Here is a 19418-nt window from a genome sequence, read left to right as displayed (position 1 = left end):
GGCGGTCTGGAGCACCAGATTTTGAGCATCACGACCGCCGCCTAGATTCGCCTGCAAAACTCGTATTACAGGGAACATCTCAATGCTGGACGGACGCATGAGCTGTGGCCGACGCGATGATCACCACCGCATACGGCACATTTAATATCGGCCTTGCAGGATTTAGCCTTATGGCCCTCGGTCCCGCATCTTATGCACGTGTTTTGTCGGTCGACTGTTGAACGGCAATCGCGAGAAATGTGTCCCAATTCAAGACACCGATAGCAGCGTAGCCGTTCTACGGGAGTGGGTGGTGCACGTTTGATGTTGCTGATGCACCCACCCAGCTTTACCTTTTTACCGTCGATGGTTATAATCTTTTTGGCCGGAAGGCGTACCCGTGCCCGTTGAGTTCCGTCCGAAAGCCGCCACATGTTGATAGTAACCACTCCAGCGTTACCCTCTAGCTCTTCGTCCAGTGCGGAAATCACTTCCGCTTCCTCTACAAGCGGGTCAATATGGCTTACGATGACCTCGCCCATCTCCGTTACCAAACGGGCCACTCCCAAAGAACCGATAATTTCTCGTACCTCGGCAAGCATCAATGCAGAATCCGCAGATTTGCTGATCTTTATTCTCAGCAGTTCAGCCCGAGTGCGGTTTCCAATACCGATGTGATCTTCTAGTGCCTTGTGCAACGGATCTTCGCGGATCACTCGGCTTACCGGTGCTCTGCCCGCGGTATTTACGACGAACAACCTCGGAGAAACTGCCCTGATCATCATCCTCGTCAGAGTCGATTAGTTGCATCACATTGGAACTATGCGTTGAAGTGGACGACGTGGAAAAACGGGGCTCCTGCTGCTGTCGTGTCCCTTGTTGCTGATCCCAATGCTGCTGCTTTTGTCCCTGCTCCTTGCCAATGGCTTGAGCCAAGAGCGCATTCAACGACTCGCACTCGCGTTGATGGTCAGCCCTAAGTTTCTCTTCCCGACGTTCGGCTTTTTGTTGCCACCTCGCGAGCAAGAGACGCGTCTCCGCCATCTCCTGATGTAGACGCGCGTTCTCCGCCTATGATACAGTAAGCATAGCCTTCATCTCTTTCACCGCTTCACGGAGTTCAAGCAAATCCGGGGAAGTAGCTGACTTCGTAGTGGCAGCCATGCTAGGACGCTGGGAAGACGACACGGTGTTGCTGGTTGTCTTTGCCATGGTTGCGGTACATGCACTGGTTTGGCGGCCGTCTGAAGAGAGGCCACTGGATCGAGTGCTTCTCCCAAAAGCAGCCATTTTGCCTTACCTGGTTTTCTTATGAACCGCAGAAATGTCTGCCTACCACCGGCGCCACTTGAGAGACCTTCATTCGACGGTCACCAACTCCAAGCGCTACCGATTTACACAGCTCCCCAACTGCCGATTCAAAAATTCCCCACACCTTCTGGATCCTCGATCTGATCGTATAAACCGAGTTGGATCTTTCAATCCCGCGGTTTTTTTTTATTTCGTCCCAGTTGTGTGCCGTGTGTGTATGTGTGAATGTTATTGAATTTGCGCAATAATATTCACCAATTTGTATTGAGCTATTGCATTGATCTCACATAAACTTCACCTTTTTCTAATTCAGAATACCATTAACTATCGACTTTGACAATTCAAACGCAAAACTGGGTCGATATTCGCAACTTTTCATCCACTACAGTACGGAGTCAAGCAAATACACACCGGCCGCACCTCTGACACCCAACCTCTCTGAGGCTATGTTGTAGTGGTGGGAGCTCGGAATCGGACCTACCCGATTCCGATTCCGTCTTCGGAATCAATCCCGGAGCCGATTCCGATGATGGAATCGATTCCAATTCCGGAGCCGATTCCGGAGTCGATTCCGGAGCCGATTCCGGAGCCGATTCCGGAGCCGATTCCGGAGCCGATTCCGGAGCCGATTCCGGAGCCGATTCCGGAGTTGGCTCCGGAGCCGATTCCGGAGCCGATTCCGGAGTTGGCTCCGGAGCCGATTCCGATGTTGACTCCGGAGCAAAATCAGTCCGGGAATCTCCATGAGAATGGATCTTTTACAAGTAAATTTGGATTTTTGCGGTTATCAATACGTAGTATGATTGGACCCTAACGCCTTTTTTATGGCGATGCCGAAACTGACTCCGTTTGGTAGCCAATTCTAATTTATGAGCCATTTCCGATTCGAGAGCCGACTTCGATTCCGGAGCCAATTCCAGAGTCGATTCCGGAACCGATTCCGATTCCGGAGCCGATTCCGATTCCGGAGCCGATTCCGGAGCCGATTCCGGAATCAATTCTGGAGTCGATTCCGGAGTCGATTCCGATTCCGGAGCCGATTCCGGAATCGATTCCGGAAACTGATTCCGGACCTACTATCCGGAATCGATTCCAGAAAACTGCGGAGCTAGTCGGAATCGATTCCGACAAAAACTTCATTTTTCCCATCACTACTATGTTGGCTATGGTGTTGTATTTGTCGCCTCAATAATGATAACAAGCACAACTTCAAAAGATTTGATTTTGTAGATTTAAACATGTAAAAACTGTTTTTATTTTGATAACATATTTTGGAAGAAATTTAAGGGTTTTCCTGAACAGCAAAACAAAAGATGGAACTTATTTACATTTCACGAAATGTGAGCTAAAACATAGACCATTCCCTAAGCGCAGGTGTTGTGGTCCATATTGCTCCAGTGTTTTAACGTTTCACAGTTTGTGTACATATGCTCATTTTGTCCCAGGGCTATGTTCATTTTACTCCGCATGTCAAAATAGCTTCTCGTAAAACATCAACTTTTATTTTACACTGTTTTCATGATTTTAAGTTGTTTTCATTCTATTTGGCAATTTTAATACAAAGATAAAGGGTGGAGGCATACAATAATGAAATAAAATTATGTTTTGTGGTATTTTCCCATTTTGCCCCTCTTTCCCCTGCATTGCACACGTTCACTGAAAAATTGCCCATGCCTAGTGTGTACAGTTTGTTCCCGAGTTACGCGGTTTCTGCGTTCCCGTCGAATCCGCGTAGCTCGAATATTCGCGTAAATCGAATTTCATATTTTTTGAATGAAATACTGTTGATTACTCGGAGTTGTGATTTAATTTAGTACTTTTATACACTTTATCATTTATTTGATATTTTTCGAGCAGAAAATTCTAATATTAGGGTCCTTTCCGTTTCAAGTTGATAGGCTGAAATTTCAGCCCGTCAGCTGTTTGCATTTTATAGCAGTTTTCGAGCAGCTATCTAAGTCGGTATAATATACAGGTGGGCTTATCCCAAGGTGTACGAATTCAGAAGGCAAATTTTTATCGCTTCTGTTTCTGAACGAAGATTTTAAGAGTGTTATGAGTATTTGTCAAGCCTCCAGAAAGCATGTTTGTACAAAAGTTGTTACCCATCCTGTCAATAAGTGATGTTCAAATTTGGTTTAAAAAAACATACTATGAGACCACCTGGACTACATACACTTTGATTCTAGATTCCACCACGTGATCTGTTTAATTTAAAGTGTACTCGAATCTAATTCTAGCTTTGAGGCTAGAATAATCTAGACTGAAAATTGCAGACTAGTTTTTTGTGTGGTTTTGTATGGAGTGTTTACATGATTTCAGCCTCCAACTGTCAAACTCCATACAAAAAACTAACTAGAATCGTGAAAGGACCGAACGACTCGAACGACTCCGACGACTCCGAACGACTCCGAACGACTCCGGACTACTCCGACTCCGGGCGACTCCGGACGACTTCGAACGACTGCACACGACTCCGAACGACTCCGAACGACTCTGGACGACTCCGAACGACTCCGAACGACTCCGACGACTCCGAACGACTCCGAACGACTCCGACTCTGGGCGACTCCGGACGACTCCGAACGACTCCGAACGACTTCGAACGACTCCGGACGACTCCGACTCCGAACGACTCTGAACGACTCCGACTCCGGGCGACTCCGGACGACTCCGAACGACTCCGAACGACTCCGAACGACTCCGAACGACTCCGGATATTGTAGCGCGGACCTACCTTCCGGAGTCGATTCCGAATTTATCGGAGTCGGATCGGAGTCGACTCCGGATTTTTTCCAACTTTACCCATCACTAGTATGCGTGCTTCACTCATCAGGATCTAAAGGCAAGGACAAAGCAAATGAGACATAGAAAAGTTAAACGGCTACACATGTCCTGACGCGTTGTCTATGCGTCTCGCTCGGTATCACAGCGTCAAACGGCAGGTAAGCAGTACAAATGCTGCTACCTGATACGCACACATGTTTATCGAACACAACTATTCAGTTCGGCTCTGTAAACTTCACGAGGACGCCGGAACAAAAGGGCGCAGACTTTTTCATGATTTTGTATGACTTTGGCTGTTTTGGACCGTGCGTGTAGGCGCTGACTATGCGCTTCTGCCAAGCCAACCACGCCGTACTCCGTGTGTGTATATTTGCACCACTGGACACAGAGCACAAATCTCACTGCACAGCAGAGCGTGTGTTGCCAAATATATGCATTCTTCTTCTTCTTTGACACAACAACCGTTGTCGGTCAAGGCCTGCCTGTACCCACTAGTGAAAGTGAGCTTGGCTTTCAGTGACTTATTGTTACCATAGCAAAATAGTCAAGTTCTACGTATGGGGACACGGTCTATTAGAGGCTTGAATCCATGACGGGCATGTTGTTAAGTATGCATTAGACATGGTCAAAATGACTCTTTGCGATGATTCGAGCGAGCTGGCTATTTTGCTTACTGTGAATCACGAGCGAGCGGTGATTCGTCCGCTCGCGCTAGTCCTACCTTTAATTCGACAGGATATATTGGTGATATCTTTCCTGAGGTATTGTTTAATTCTTAATCTTAATCTCGAATTAAATCTTAAGCTGTGCAATGGGATGAGATCCGAAGCTCTCCGAGGGATAACATAGGCTCTCCCATCCAACTCCTATTCCGACACATCCTCGTCGTGCAGAGTGGTAACATGTGCCTCCATATATCCTAGCTTGGGTACACGGGCTAGATCCAACCCCTTGGGCGGATGATGGCATATGGCGAACCAGGAGGGGGGTGGGTATTCCGAGAAACTGGATGCCTAAACGTCGGGGGGGGGGGGGGGGAGAGGGCAACCCAAAGTTAATTAAAACGGCCACGTGAGCGCAGGGTCAGTCTCCCAGTCTCATGGAACAATCGACTACGGAAAGCAACAGGAAGTTACAAAACGGAACTAACGATACCGACCATACGCAATGCCCCCGGACAACGATCAAAATGGGCTCATGGAACGTACGCACTCTTAGCAAATCCGGAGCCTTGAAACAACTTGATGACGCCCTAGCGACACTGAGCATGAAACCCCCGGTTGTAACCCGTAATCATGGATTTGAAGGCTATAAACGATAGGTTATGAACTCTGCGCATGCGAGGCATATTCTTTAATATAAGCCTCATAAACGTTCACGCCCCTACCGAAGAGAAAGAGGAAGAGGAGAAGGACCTGTTTTACGGCCGCCTCGCTAGAACCATAGATACGTGCCCCAGGCATGATCTCATAATCATCCTGGGGGACTTCAACGCAAAAGTCGGTAGAGAGCCAAAGTACCGCCAATACACTGGCTGTCACAGTCTGCATGAGCACAGTAACGATAATGGTAGTAGATTGGTCCAATTCGCCGCAGCGAGCAATCTGGTTGTTGGAAGTAACAAATTTGCGCGTAAGAAAATCCACAAGGATACATGGGCGCACCCTGATGGAGAATCCTTCTCCAGGTCCAAGATCGACCACGTGTCAAGACCGCCGACGACAGTCGAGTCTGTTAAATGTCAGAACATATCGAGGAGCCAATATCGATTCCGATCACTACTTGGTTGGCTTAGTGATACGTTGTAGAATCGCCCGCCCCCGCGACAATAGGGGCCGAGAAAACACTCAGCCTCGGCTCAACACGGACTCTATAAGGGACATTACTGTCCAACAGGAATTCAAAGCTGCTTGAGAAGAGTCTCTACTACCGGAAAACAGTTATGAAACTACGAGCGAGAGGTGGAACGCTCTATAAACAAAAATAATAAACTGTGCAAGAAATATACTCCCACCACGTCGTGGCAACACCAAATCTGGCTGGTTCGACGATGAATGCAGACAAGTGACCGAACGTAAGAATACTGCATCTCCTATGTAGCAGAAGCTTACCAAGGGATCGAGCAGGCGGCAGAGAACCTCGGATTGCAGATAAACGAGGCAAAGACCAAACTGATGGTGGCAACATCAGCGGGCCTACCAATAAATAATCAGAATCTACGTAGGCGTGTTGTATAGATAGGTGAACGCACGTTTGAAGTCGTCCCACAATTCACCTATCTGGGGTCAAAGCTCAGCAACGACAATATCATGGAAACTGAGTTGCGCGCAAGGATGCTGGCTGCCAACCGGTCATTCTACAGCCTGAAAAATCAGTTCACCTCAAAGAACCAGTCGCGACGGACGAAGCTGGGACTATATAGTACCTATATAGTACCAGTACTCACATAAGCCTCTGAGACATGGACACTGTCCAAATCTGACGAAGCCCTCTTAGCCGCGTTCGAGAAGAAGATGCTCAGAAGGATACTTGGCCCGTATGTGTGGAAGGACAATGGAGGAGCCGCTGTAATGACGAGCAATACGAGATGTACGGCGACCTCACTGTCGTGCAGTGTATCATTATGGATGAAAAATTATAGATGAAATACGGGGGAAGCGGGGTTTAAAGTCTTTCGTTCGTCACACACACATGCATTTACCAGCGGATAACGCTGACCCAAGTCTACCCATCTCTCTCGATCCACCATGATTTTTCTGCTATCGCGCTCATCCGGGTGTTAGGTATCCTCAGTCTGTCCAGAACTGTCCCTATGGAAGGATGTACTGAAGTAAGGAGTGGTTTCTTGTGCGACGTTCTTTGCTCATTTACGTTTTGTGCCGGGTTCCTTCTTCCTCAGTTATAGAATGATTTATCCTAGCAAATTGTTGAGGTAAGTTTCTTGCTGTATGCTTGTGCAGGTACATTCAACTAACCTTTGGCGTCTAAAAGTTACAGGTGTGTGCGCTATTTATCAACGACTGCATGCTGGCCTCGTCAACAATCTTCGAAGTGAGCGACGGAAAGAAAACGTTTTCCAGTTTTAAATATTAAGGTAAGTTTTGATCTAATCCTATGCGCTAAACTCTCCATAGTAATACATACTACTTACATTCGTTATTGCTTCATTCAGCCCCCGGTGAGGACGTCATTACTTAACAGAAGCCGGTTCAACACGCACAGCTCCTGTTCATGACGTCATCACTAAACTGAAGCCAGCTGAACACGCGCAGCAAGGATGGTACCCCGAACGCAGTAGGAGGAAGGAAGAACGAGAGGAGGAAGAACGGTAAATTTGGAAGGGGGAAAGCGTTCTGCCGTCTACACAGCGGGAGTATGCACGGGAGTCACGCACACATCTAAACGTTCTGGTTTCTTCAGCCGCTCACGCATACCAATGTGTTTGCTCCACCCCCTTTTTCGGATTGCTTATAGAAATGATGAGGCTGTTCACATTTGCTTTATGCACACATTCGCATGCTGTTTATTGAATAATATCCCTCTCCCTTCCCACATGTGTTTTGGCATACTCCCGCTGTGTAGACGGCAGAACGCTTTCCCCCTTCCAAATTTACCGTTCTTCCTCCTCTCGTTCTTCCTTCCTCCTACTGCGCTCGGGGTACCATCCGTGCTGCGCGTGTTCAGCTGGCTTGAGTTTAGTGATGACGTCATGAACAGGAGCTGCGCGTGTTGAACCGGCTTCTGTTAAGTAATGACGTCCTCACCGGGGGCTGAATGAAGCAATAATGAATGTATGTAGTATGTATTACTATGGAGAGTTTAGCGCTTGGGATTAGATCAAAACTTACCTTAATATTTTAAAACTGGAAAACGTTTTCTTTCCGTCGCTCCTTTGAAGATTGTTGACGACGCCAGCAGGTAGTCGTTGATAAATAGCGTACACACCTGTAACTTTTTAGACGCCAAGGGTTAGTTGAATGTACCTGCACAAGCACACAGCAAGAAACTTACCTCAACAATTTGCTAGGATAAATCATTCCATAACTGAGGAAGAAGGAACACGGCACAAAACGTAAATGAACAAAGTACGTCGCACAATAAATCGCACCTCACTTCAGTACATCCTTCCATAGGGAAAGTTCTGGACAGACTGAGGATGCCTAACACCCGGATGAGCGCGATAGCAGAAAAATCATGTTGGATCGAGAGAGATGGGTAGACTCGGTCCAGCGTTATCCGCTGGTAAATGCATGTGTGTGTGACGAACGAAAGACTTCAAACCCCGCTTGCCCCGTATTTCATCCATAATTTTTCGTCACACGCACACACCTCTACACGGGCGGCGGTTTGCCGTCCAAAATCTAGAGAGAGAAGACAGGGCCTCTCGCTTTGGCACACAGAAAAACCTCTCAACAACTTCGGCTCTGCTACTTGGGTAGGGCACTTACGTACCCACTTGCAGAAGAAGTGGAAATGTGGTTTCACGCACACATAGACACCTTCCACCCGAACGATCGCGATCACACATACTATCACGCTCTGATTTCTTCTGCACCTCACGCATACAAATGTGTTTGCTCCACCCCCTTTTCGGATTGCTTATAGAAATGATGAGGCACACATGTTTACATTTGCTGTATGCACACATTCACATGCGGTTTATTCCAACTTTTTCTCTCCCTTTCAACACGTGCTTTGGCATACTCACACTGTGTGGACGGCAGAACGGTCTCCCCTTTCCAAATTTACCGTTCTTCCTCCTCTCGATCTTTTTTCTTCTTACCGCGTCCGGAGTACCATCAGAGCTGCGCGCTGGCTTTAGTTTTTCCTCCTCTCGTTCTTCCTTTCTCCTACCGCGCCCGCGGGCTGCGCGCGTTTCGACAGGTTCTTAGCGTAATCCAGTGCGTTGTTTTGTGGCTGAGTTGTGCTGAACGCTGTCAATAAAAATGAACCAGTAATTAATGTATGTAGTACGTATTACTTTGGATAGTTTTGCGTAGATCAGGAGAGCAACACTTACCTTAATATTTTACACCTGTAAAACGTTTTCTTTCCGTCACCCACTTTGAAGATTGTTGATGATGCCAACAGGTAGGCGTTGATGAATGGCGCATGCATCTGTAACTTTGAAGACGATAAGCATTAGTTGAATTAGTACATTGAAGCACATATGAGGTCAAGAAACTTACCTCAACAAGTTAGCTTGGATAAATCATTCCACAATGGAAGAAGAAGCAACACTGCGCAAAATGTAAACAACGAAAGTAGGGGACACAAGAAATCGCACATCACTCCCGCACATCCTTCCACAACGAAAGTTCTGGACAGACTGAGGATGCCTAACTCCCGGGTGAGTGCGATAGCAGAAAAAATCATGGTGGATCGAGAAAGATGGGTAGACACGGTGAAGCGCAATCCGCTGGTAGATGCATGTGTGTGTGACCAACGAAAGACTTCAGACCCCGCTCCTCGCGTTTTTCATCCATCGTTTTTCGTCACACGCACACACCTCTACACGCGTGGCGGTTTGCTGTCCAAAATCTAGAGAGAGAAGACAGGGCATCTCGCTTTGGCACACAGAAAAATCTCTGAAAAACTTCGGCTCTGCTACTTGGGTTGTTTGCGTGGTTTGCTTCGAAAGAGCTCAGCTTGTTGGCTGTCTTGTCATCCATTATACATTTTCCAGATTCGAGTTGGGATTTTACGGGTCCAAAACCTAGTGTTACCAAATTGAAAAGAGTTTACGGATTCGAATTGTATGTACGATGTTGACAATCGTTTAACGTGTTCGAAAAATAGTGATACGTTGTTGAGCTGGCTTGAGAAACCCTGTATGTACTATTTGTCCTCGGGAAAGATATACTATCACCCTAAAATTGTATGGGCTTCCGGGGTTATAAATAGGATCGAACTTTCAATAAACATTCATTCGGATTTTGCAACTCTAAGAAACTTCGCCTTTTTTAATTTTGCATATTCGGATCACGAAAGAAATCTCTCTTCCCTCTTCACGCCCTTCTGCGGTATATGCTCCTCAAATTACTTGAGAGGGCAATTAGCGGGAAGGTAGATTATTGGTGTCGAACGGTTGAGAAGATCGCTGTTACCCAAGCCGGTTCGACTTATAAGGCTGCATCCTTCGCGTGGCCCACAGATCCATTCACTGTCGTAACATTGATTGATATTATAAAAAAGTAGCATTTTGCTGTTCTTATAACACGACTTAAATATATTCTATATTCTTTTTCCGAAACCAATGCAGATCCAACCAATGCCATAGCGACAATGGAATTCGACGAGATAGATTTTCTTAACAACGACGCAACTGAAGTTCACCCCAAACAATTAGGTGACGCGATTCTACTCTCAAACTCCACGGCTTCAACTTGTATGACAACCACCATGCATGCGATAGGACAGCATTCAAATTCATCTAAAATTAATAATCAACATCACTACACGCTTACTCTTCTCGAAAAAACGCGCGATCTTAAAAATTGGTTACGTCAAGCAAAAACTGAACATGACTTGTTAAAGAAACAATCTTTTACGTTTTCTGAAACAAACACTCAAGTTTAAGTCTGGAACAAAGCACCAAACGAAGAAAAATAGCTGAATAATGTCAAAGATTATTTTCAAACCATACTTATATTACATGAAACATGCGGTTGTATTCTTGCAAAAAGTTGTTTAATAAACTAAACTAGGGTAAATGTACCAGTATTGGGCAGGTTAGTGCAGCAGTTTCACTAAAACTGTTGGTACACTTACAATTTTTATTATTTTTTATGAAAGTGACATTATTTTGAGCGATAAACTATCGTATTATGTTGTGCTATTTCTTAATTGACGATTTGAATGTATTTTTTAGAGATATTCGTGAAAATGCACATAGTGTTTTTGATCCTTTTTTCGGCAGTTTGGTCCTATTATCGGCAGGCTGTGCTCCTATTTTCTGCAACGCGGATACAGGTCAGAAAATGTTTTAATCAATGCCAATAGGTAGACAGAAATTTTTAAATCAGTTTTACACTCTACTTTTCTAAGTGTGTTGAAAATTACTTAAACTATTAATTTTATGTTGTCCATGTTGGGCATCTTGCTGACAATTTTTACAGTCATTTTGATTTGAGTTACAAACAAAGTAGGCACTGGAGAAATGAGACTGCCTGACGGCTATAGAGTACGGCTAAGACTGGCTCACAAACTATTATTTTTCTCTCAAGTTATTGGATTATTTATAGTGAAATTGTAATATTTGATACAAGAAATGTGGTTTTATGTGTTGACATACGCAGTGTAGTGTTTCATCAAGATTCAAATGAATATTCAGCAAAATCAAACGTGTGTTATTGTTCCAAGTTTCTGCAGGAGCCCACAGCATTGATCTGTCAAAAATCAACATTTATCGTGTACCTATTTTCGGCAGCATTTAAAGTGAATAACTATTTGTTTTTCGTGATTTTAAAATTCCTAGCGGGCTAGAATAAATTCTTTCTTAAAACCATAGAATCTTTCATAAAAACCACACTTTCATTGTTTTAGTGCTCTGGTTCTCTTTATAATGAAACCTGCCGAACTATTGGTTGACAGCAAATCTACCGAAAAACTGTGAACTCTGCACATTTTGTTTGATATTTTGAAATGTGTAAATAATGTGATACTTCGTATATGAATAACAAATGACTATATCTATATTTAAAAAATATATATGGATACTATTTTCAATGTGTTTTTGCGTAATTACACGTTTTTAGTTATCCTGCCGAAAACAGGTACACTGCCGAATACTGGTACAATCACTTTATTTTCCAAATCTCTCGCTTCAGTAATTTGTCAAGTGTTTTCAATTTTTTTTTATCCAATACATACTGTTACAAGACTTTTGTTTTATATTCAAAGAGCTTAGAATCAATTATTGTAATATAACTAAAACCGTCTAGGCTGAATCGACCAGAATACAGACATGTTAAGCAATATTTGTAAAGCATAGAAAACGATAAGAAAAATATGCTTTTTTTACAATTCCTGGCTAGATTTGTTTATCATATTAAACTTGTTCAACATATTCTTTAAAAAAATCAAAACATTTTAGCTAATAAAACTTGTTCAATAATCTTCATAGCTGCTCGAGGTAGAAAATACAAGAAACCTTAAAATAATCATTACCAAAGCTGGTTTTCGCCATTTACAACAATAATGTAGTCGCTGACCGTAAGCATGCAAATAAATTTAATAAATAAAGTTACTAAAACAAATACATTGATCTATCGATATCGTGATTTAAGAAACAACAGTCGATGATGACATCTACAAAACCAATAAGCCAGTCAAAACTTTCAACTAGTACACTTTGCAGCGCACTATATATATATATATATATAGAATCGTTGATATCTACATATTTTTTTTTTCTTTGGCACAACAACCGCTGTCGGTCAAGGCCTGCCTGTACCCACTAGTAAAGTGAGCTTGGCTTTCAATTACTTATTGTTTCCATAACAGGATAGTCAGTCCTACATATGGCGGCACGGTACATTTGGGGCTTGAAATATATTTAAATATGTATACGTAATGGTAAGATATTTAATCTTCCATATGAATTATTCATACAGTCGTATGTGTGCGTAAAAGGATAGGATAGAATAAGTGTATTAGTGTAATCTCTGAATAAGCTACTAGTAGAACGTAATAAGTGTATCAGTTTAATTTTTAGATTTTATGAACAATTAAATATAATCATTCTTGCATCAGACCTTGCAACGGATGGTACTGCTGAAGACAAACTGGCGTAGTTGAAAATCGAATTTGTAGAACAAGCGTAAGCCAACTCATCCCGGTATCAACACCATCATCGAGCGAATATCAGATGATTTGCGGAGAGAAGCAGGCGTTCCAGCTAACGTCCCAAACGCATCGTGCTAACGCCGAAGAGAAAAAAGAAGACTAACTACTCAGAACGCTAGACAACACACAATTGCGCCGAATTGTACGTGAGTAAAATTAAACAGTGAAAACGAAGGTAGTAAAATGGAGTCTGACTTTACACAAGACAAATTGTTAAATCTTATCCATGATTTGACAAACTCACTCAACGATTTAATCGAGGACATGAAGAAGTTAAAAGCGAAACAGAGGATCCTTCTTTGCATATAGAACGCCTGATCCAATACGTAACCTACCAATTTTTTACAAAAACCATGAAGGATCGTCTATGTACGATCAACTAGTTAGGGTAGTGAAGTGTAAAATAACTGGCCAGGCAAGAGAATCGTTGATAGCAGCAGAAAGCACATGGCCAGAAATCAAATAAGTGTTGTTGACCGCATGTGGTGACAAAAAAGACATCACATATACAACAACTGTTTTACGAATGTCAGGGCATGAATAGTCTAGCCGGATATTTTAATAGTTAGAAAAAACTCGAGACAAAAATCAGGTCAACATGGCCACGACTGCAGACGAATATAAAAATTCCACACAGGCAGTACAAAATTTGATCGGTGTTATCACGTTTCTTCGATGGTGTCGAGGGACCACTATCGTCATACGTTAGGAGCTGTAAACCGGACGATTTAGACGAAGCGTATTCGGTATCGATCGAATACACCAACGCTTCATACAGGAAGAAATTAGAAAACACTACTACAGACGAGCGAAGAAGGAAAAAATGTGCCAGCAAAGCACCGTCAACCTCGTACACTTATCGTAAAAATAATCAAAGCGATAAAAATAGGTCCAATAAATTTAAGAACAAAGTTTGGCAAGATAAGAATAAAAATGATGACACATCCATGCGCACCTTAACAAGGAATAACACGGAAACCGAAAACAAAGCAGACGAAAATGAGCTAGATGAGTTAAATTTCCATGGTTGCGCTAAAACAGCCGGACACTTGAAAAATAATAAATGTCTCCCATATTTGAAAAATTTTACCACTAAAGGAATCCTTAAGCTCTTGATCGATACAGGTGCAAACAAAAACTATGTTTCACTATATTTCATCTCACGTTAACTTGGAGCATTGCACCGACAAAGGAAACGTTTTCACAAAAAATTCAAATGGAAAGCAAAAGATTTCGAAATCCGCATCATTTTGACATTGATAACGGAATAAATTGTATATTTTATAGTTTCAATATTTTTTCGATGGGCTGATTGGCTATGAAACTTAAAAAAAAATTAAACTTAATTGCACATACGTAATGTCGCTCACGCGACGTGGCTACTAGGGTAAATGTACCAATAGTGGTGCAATTTGTAGTGGTACCGATGTGTTTTAATGGATTTAAAGTGTCAGGAACGACAATTTCTGAATATTTTAACACATAGCAATTGGAATATGTTTTATCTTCGCAATCACAACCATTTTTACCATGAAACACATCAAATTTACGAAAAATTACATATTTTTGTGATTGCTTCGTTGTACCTATAATGGTGGTATGGTTCCTATAGTCGTCGTATTGTGTTCCTATAGTGGTGGTAAACAAAGATGCATCAAAAACGGTGTATAGTATTAATGAAACTTAGTTTCGAAGCTGTTTTCGTATGAATAGCAACGATTACTGCCATAATGTTGGTTTCTTGCGTAATTTGATCGTAAAAAATGTATAAATTTGCTTGATGAAACTATTCACTAAAGTACTGTATCACACCTGTCGTCAACCTACACCCGGAAGAGTGTGCTTGATTTGAAGTCAATTTATCATTCAGCCAGATAAGCGAATTTTGGCCTGTTTTTGGTAAATTACCTACATAAAAATCATTTCTGTTGCTTATTTTAGTGAAAACAGTACCTCATGCCAAAAATTTCCTCGAAAAAATCTAAAACGACCTGTATTTATTGATTTTAGAACTATAACCACTATAGGAACATGCCTGTTTTGTGTACCTATAATGGCACTATGGTAAAAAACACTTAAAAATGCATAAATATGGTAACAAGGCAAATAATTTTAGTAAAACAATAACATTACATAACAGTTATGTTGAAAAACTAATAATTGCGTTGTTATGTGGTCGTTTAGAACGTTAACAGAAAAATGAGTTTCGTTATGAAATCCTAAGGATTTTGGAAAAATGTTGACCCATTTCACAAAATAATGGATTTTTCGATCACTAAGTAACGGAATGGCCTCATTTAAATTTTAAACCCTTTGTAAAAGGCTAAAGAACATTTCACACTAACTTAAATAACTTAATTACTTTTATTTTGCCCTATGAACCGCATTTTAGAGCAATAGCACCACTATTGGTACTACCACCACTATAGGTACATTTACCCTAGTGAGCGTAGGCGATGTGAGTACCGGTGAGCGTAGGCGGAGATTAGTAGTACCACTACTACTAAGCGGGCAAAACCAGCTCCAAGTAGGATGTAATCAATAATGCTACGCGGTGTCAAGTGGCGACCCAGGTGACAACTGTTCTACATTTTTAGCTTAAACTCCTTGCGAACAGCTCGATTGAACCCATTGCCTCATATGAACGCTTGAAAACATGGGTGTGTGAGTGAACAACGATGTGTTGAAGCGTTGAAGTTTATGTCAGATCTTCGGTAGAAGCCGGACAAACAAGAAGCTTGCAGTTTCGTCCTCGGTGTTCAACAGCCAAAACACTGAGTAAAAAGAAATAAACGATCTATCCAGGAGCATCAGAATAGCTGAGAAACGCAGGGAAAATAACAAAACAACGTGAAAGAGTGTTTTATAATAAACTTGTTGTTTAATATGGATTGAACAATACGCATGTTTTGTTTTGGGCCGGTAGCTTGTGCACAACGTGATGACATTTCTCAAAATGGCACCAGAAAAAACGCTTCACACTGACGTTTCAACTGTTATAATAAGCTTAAACTCTGCAATATCGCTTGCTCTTTAAGCCAATTTTAAGCCTGCTCTTTAAGCTTCCAGCAACTCGAAAAACGTTAACAATCTGCTCGAAAATGTCACTTGGGTCAGGATCGATTCCGCGCAGCAAATTAAATTTTCGCCGTTATCTAATAGAAAAAGACTTCAGTAAAGGATTTAAATATTGTATTTTCCCAAAAAAAAACCTTAGCGATCGCTATTGCAGCATGTCTCATGAAAACAACTCCGTTTCCACGAAATAAAATAATGAGTAGCAAAAAAGGAGAAATTTTGTGCAAGAGATTTATTTCCGATTCCGAAAGTAGTTTCAATCCATGTAAGCTTCGAACAATACTTGGCAATAAGGCGTGGTCACCATCCTCTCCTTTTCTACCAGTCTCGTTTGCTCGTGTCATCCGACCAAGTTGTTCGACATTGGCAGGATTCCCCTTCCGTACGCATATGCCCCCGTAAGCTTGGGGCAACTAGCTGGATGGCAGCCGTTAGGCGCGAATCTCCGTCGGTGAAGAGATTACGGCAGGGAGGCACTTGGTGCAAGACCGTGGTTGGCGGGTCCGCTTCGTCCATCCGCTTCGACAGCACGGGACGGTAGTGGGCATATATTTGCCGTTCGCTAGCCGACGGCATCGCCAGGATCAGTCACCTTCACGGCTGTTCGGTGCACGACGGAGGCCGGGTGACACGTAACTATTCTTTGAAAATAGGAAGGAAAATATTTACATTACATAACAAAAAAGTTGAAAACCAGTAAATAACCTTAAATGCTCTAGAAAAAGATTTTACCGCAATCGATACGTAAAATGATGGAAATCTCAATAAAGAGGAGAAAAGATCGTTCGGCAAATTTTCTATATTACCTGGCATTTATAGCAGCGGGGGAAGTAAATCAGAAGTCTTATTGAAGAATAATTGTGACACAAATATCGAGATAAATTCAAATGAAATACATATTGCTGACAATAGATTTATTGAAAAAGTTGGGCCTAGTACAGAATGTAACAAAAACTTTCAATCTAACGACGGTTGGCTAGCCATCCACTGATGCCCTATACTAGCCATACACTAGCGTGTATAGCCGCACCTCTAATTTTCGTGTTGCTTTAGCTTCAAAAGTTTATTTTTGGATATTCCATTATATTTGAATTTCTTAGTTCGAATTCGAATTTCGAAGTGAATTAGGGATAAATTAGAAATGAACTCGCAGGCATAGATAGGATAGCGAAATGAACTCTAAATGAACTTTTGTATTAAGTTCATGACATTTGAAAATAAAATATATCTAAAATATACAGTATCAATCGGACATTAGAACGTGACATATTTAATTTAACATCCGACACATTTTTCTACACTTTTGGAAAAGAAAACGTACTGTACAACGTTACGAACGTTTCTTGAGTTTTTCTCACATTTTTGGCCCTACGAATACGCATACTTGCGTGCTAAAGGGTTTCTTTCGCTCTGTAACAAGAGCATCGGCAAATTCGGAACGCTCCGCATCAAGAGCACGGTGCAAGTCATCATTCGCGACATTTCAAATTCTCGTGCTCGTACAAGTTTATAAGCCCTGCAGCAAGGGCATCGGTCAAATTTTTTTGATCGTGATTCGTGGTTTCGTGGTAGTTCTGTTGGCAGTTTTGTAGCAATAGTTCGCTGATACGGGAGTGGATCCGAAGCCTCTAGAAGGTTAACATAGGCTCTCCACCCCCTACCCCTACGCAATACGTCCTCGTTGTACATAACGGTAGCATGTCTCTCAATTATTCAAGCTTGGGTATATCGAGAAACCCAACTCCTTGGGATGGGTTACATAGCTAAATTAAGAGGGGGGATAGATTATTGATCCCCATGCCTCTACCTGGGAGCGCCTGTTCTCCATGTTAGGAGCGGATTCCCCCGGCGTATGTCTCTTCCCGAAGGGCTGCGCTGGCTTCTTCCGTCTTGGCTCGCTGCAGGACCTTGGCCTTGTAAGCCACCCTCGTAAAATCATAAACGCAACGAACAGTCAACATGAAGAAGCACCGTATCGGACCAATCGATTCAAACACACGCACGGAAAAATAACTTACGATTGGAAGCTCATGGAACACATGGAACTGCAAAAACCTATCATTGGATGTGAAGACTCGAATTTCGCAAGATGAGGTCTGGGCCCGCGGCTTTGAAATCTTACATACATTACAAATACATGCTGCCTTAGTTACACCTGCAGGCACCCTAAGGGTGATTCAAAGTCCCAAATCGACCACGTTCTAATTGACAGAAGGCACTTCACGGATATTATCGACGTTAAGAGCAAACGTAGACTCGGACCATTTTCTAGTCTTGGTAAAGCTGCGCCAAAAACTGTCCATAGTTAACAACCAACGGAGTCAACCCATCCCAAGGCGCAACATGGACCGAATGAAGTGTGCTGATGTGGCGGAGGGGTACAGTATCGGACATTAAGATAGGACCATGGTTTTTTCAACGCACCGTGCACTTGTTTTGCCACGTTTCTTATGTTTGTGTGTGTGTATGTGTGTGTGTGTGTGTGTGTGTGTGTGTGTGAGTGTTTGTGTTTGTGTGTGTGTGTGTGTGTGTGTGTGTGTGTGTGTGTGTGTGTGTGTGTGTGTGTGTGTGTGTGTGTGTGTGTGTGTGTGTGTGTGTGTGCATGTGTGTGTGTGTGTGTGTGTGTGTGTGTGTGTGTGTGTGTGTGTAGTAGTAGTAGTAGAAAGAGAGTGTGCTTTTTAATGTGTATTTGCAAGTGCGCGGGTTTGTGTCTGAAAAACGTAGCTTGCCATGATGTCATATTGCGTTGAAAGTATTTGATAATGTGTGTTATCATGTGAAACAGCGTGCGTTTACACTTGGATAAAAGCTAAAGTTTGCATCGACAGCAGCGCTTGTTCCTCGGACGAAAACGCAGGTGTGCTGGTTAATGAATGTGCATGCGCAGCGATGCGAAATGGACACGCGCTCAATAGCAATGAACTAGGCATTCCCTCACAGGTGTTTCTCCAGTGCACGCCATTGAAAGGCCTGCGTGCATCTCTGCGTTGAACGTTGTGTGCGCATGGAAAACTTGGTGCGTGCATTGAGCTGGTGCGCAGTTGTTCTTTTCAATGGGCGTTTTGTTTCATGAGCGCGGCAGTATTCTGTTCTCGATTTAAATGGATAGACACTTACTCGCTTACTCATTGATAGTTTTTATCCATGCGATGTTTTCGCTGCTCGAAAACGATGTAATTCATTGCGCATAGAAGCAGAACGCAGGAAATGCACGGGATCAGCCGTGTCCAACTTTTTAACCAGCGCGTTCTTGACGGTCCAAGCAAGCAATGTTAGTAACAATGGGTCGAGGTAAACATTGTACCGATTATCAGCGCGATATCATTAAGCGAATGGCGGCTGCTGACATTAAGCGCAAAACGATCGAGTTCGTAATGGAACGATCGCGCACTTTTATGGCATACGCGCTTCGGACA

General features: G+C 42.9%; 1 protein-coding gene and 1 long non-coding RNA gene across 5 annotated transcripts in view; one reads left to right on the top strand and one right to left on the bottom strand.

The window, feature by feature from the left end:
* The window catches only part of LOC120948574 (centrosomal protein of 164 kDa), a 54049-nt gene extending 41706 nt beyond the window's left edge, over positions 1-12343 (top strand). For 3 of the 4 annotated variants that reach the window (XM_040365074.2, XM_040365073.2, XM_040365072.2), the window contains one exon: positions 10340-12343. In XM_040365074.2, the coding sequence (XP_040221008.2) occupies positions 10340-10656 (317 nt within the window). In that variant the 3' untranslated portion in view covers positions 10657-12343. The remainder of the gene's footprint in view (positions 1-10339) is intronic. The other variant, XM_040365078.2, reaches the window with a different exon arrangement.
* LOC125906687 (uncharacterized) lies at positions 7572-8015 on the bottom strand. The gene is made up of 2 exons (XR_007452054.1): positions 7926-8015; positions 7572-7847 (listed from the first exon to the last, which is right to left on the bottom strand). It is a non-coding gene; the product is annotated as an uncharacterized LOC125906687 (long non-coding RNA).
* Positions 12344-19418: the final 7075 nt, after the last annotated feature.

This window comes from Anopheles coluzzii, chromosome 2 (genome assembly GCF_943734685.1).
Source record: "Anopheles coluzzii chromosome 2, AcolN3, whole genome shotgun sequence".
NCBI classification, from domain to species: Eukaryota; Metazoa; Arthropoda; class Insecta; order Diptera; family Culicidae; genus Anopheles; species Anopheles coluzzii.
This window is presented reverse-complemented; position numbering and strand designations above follow the sequence as displayed.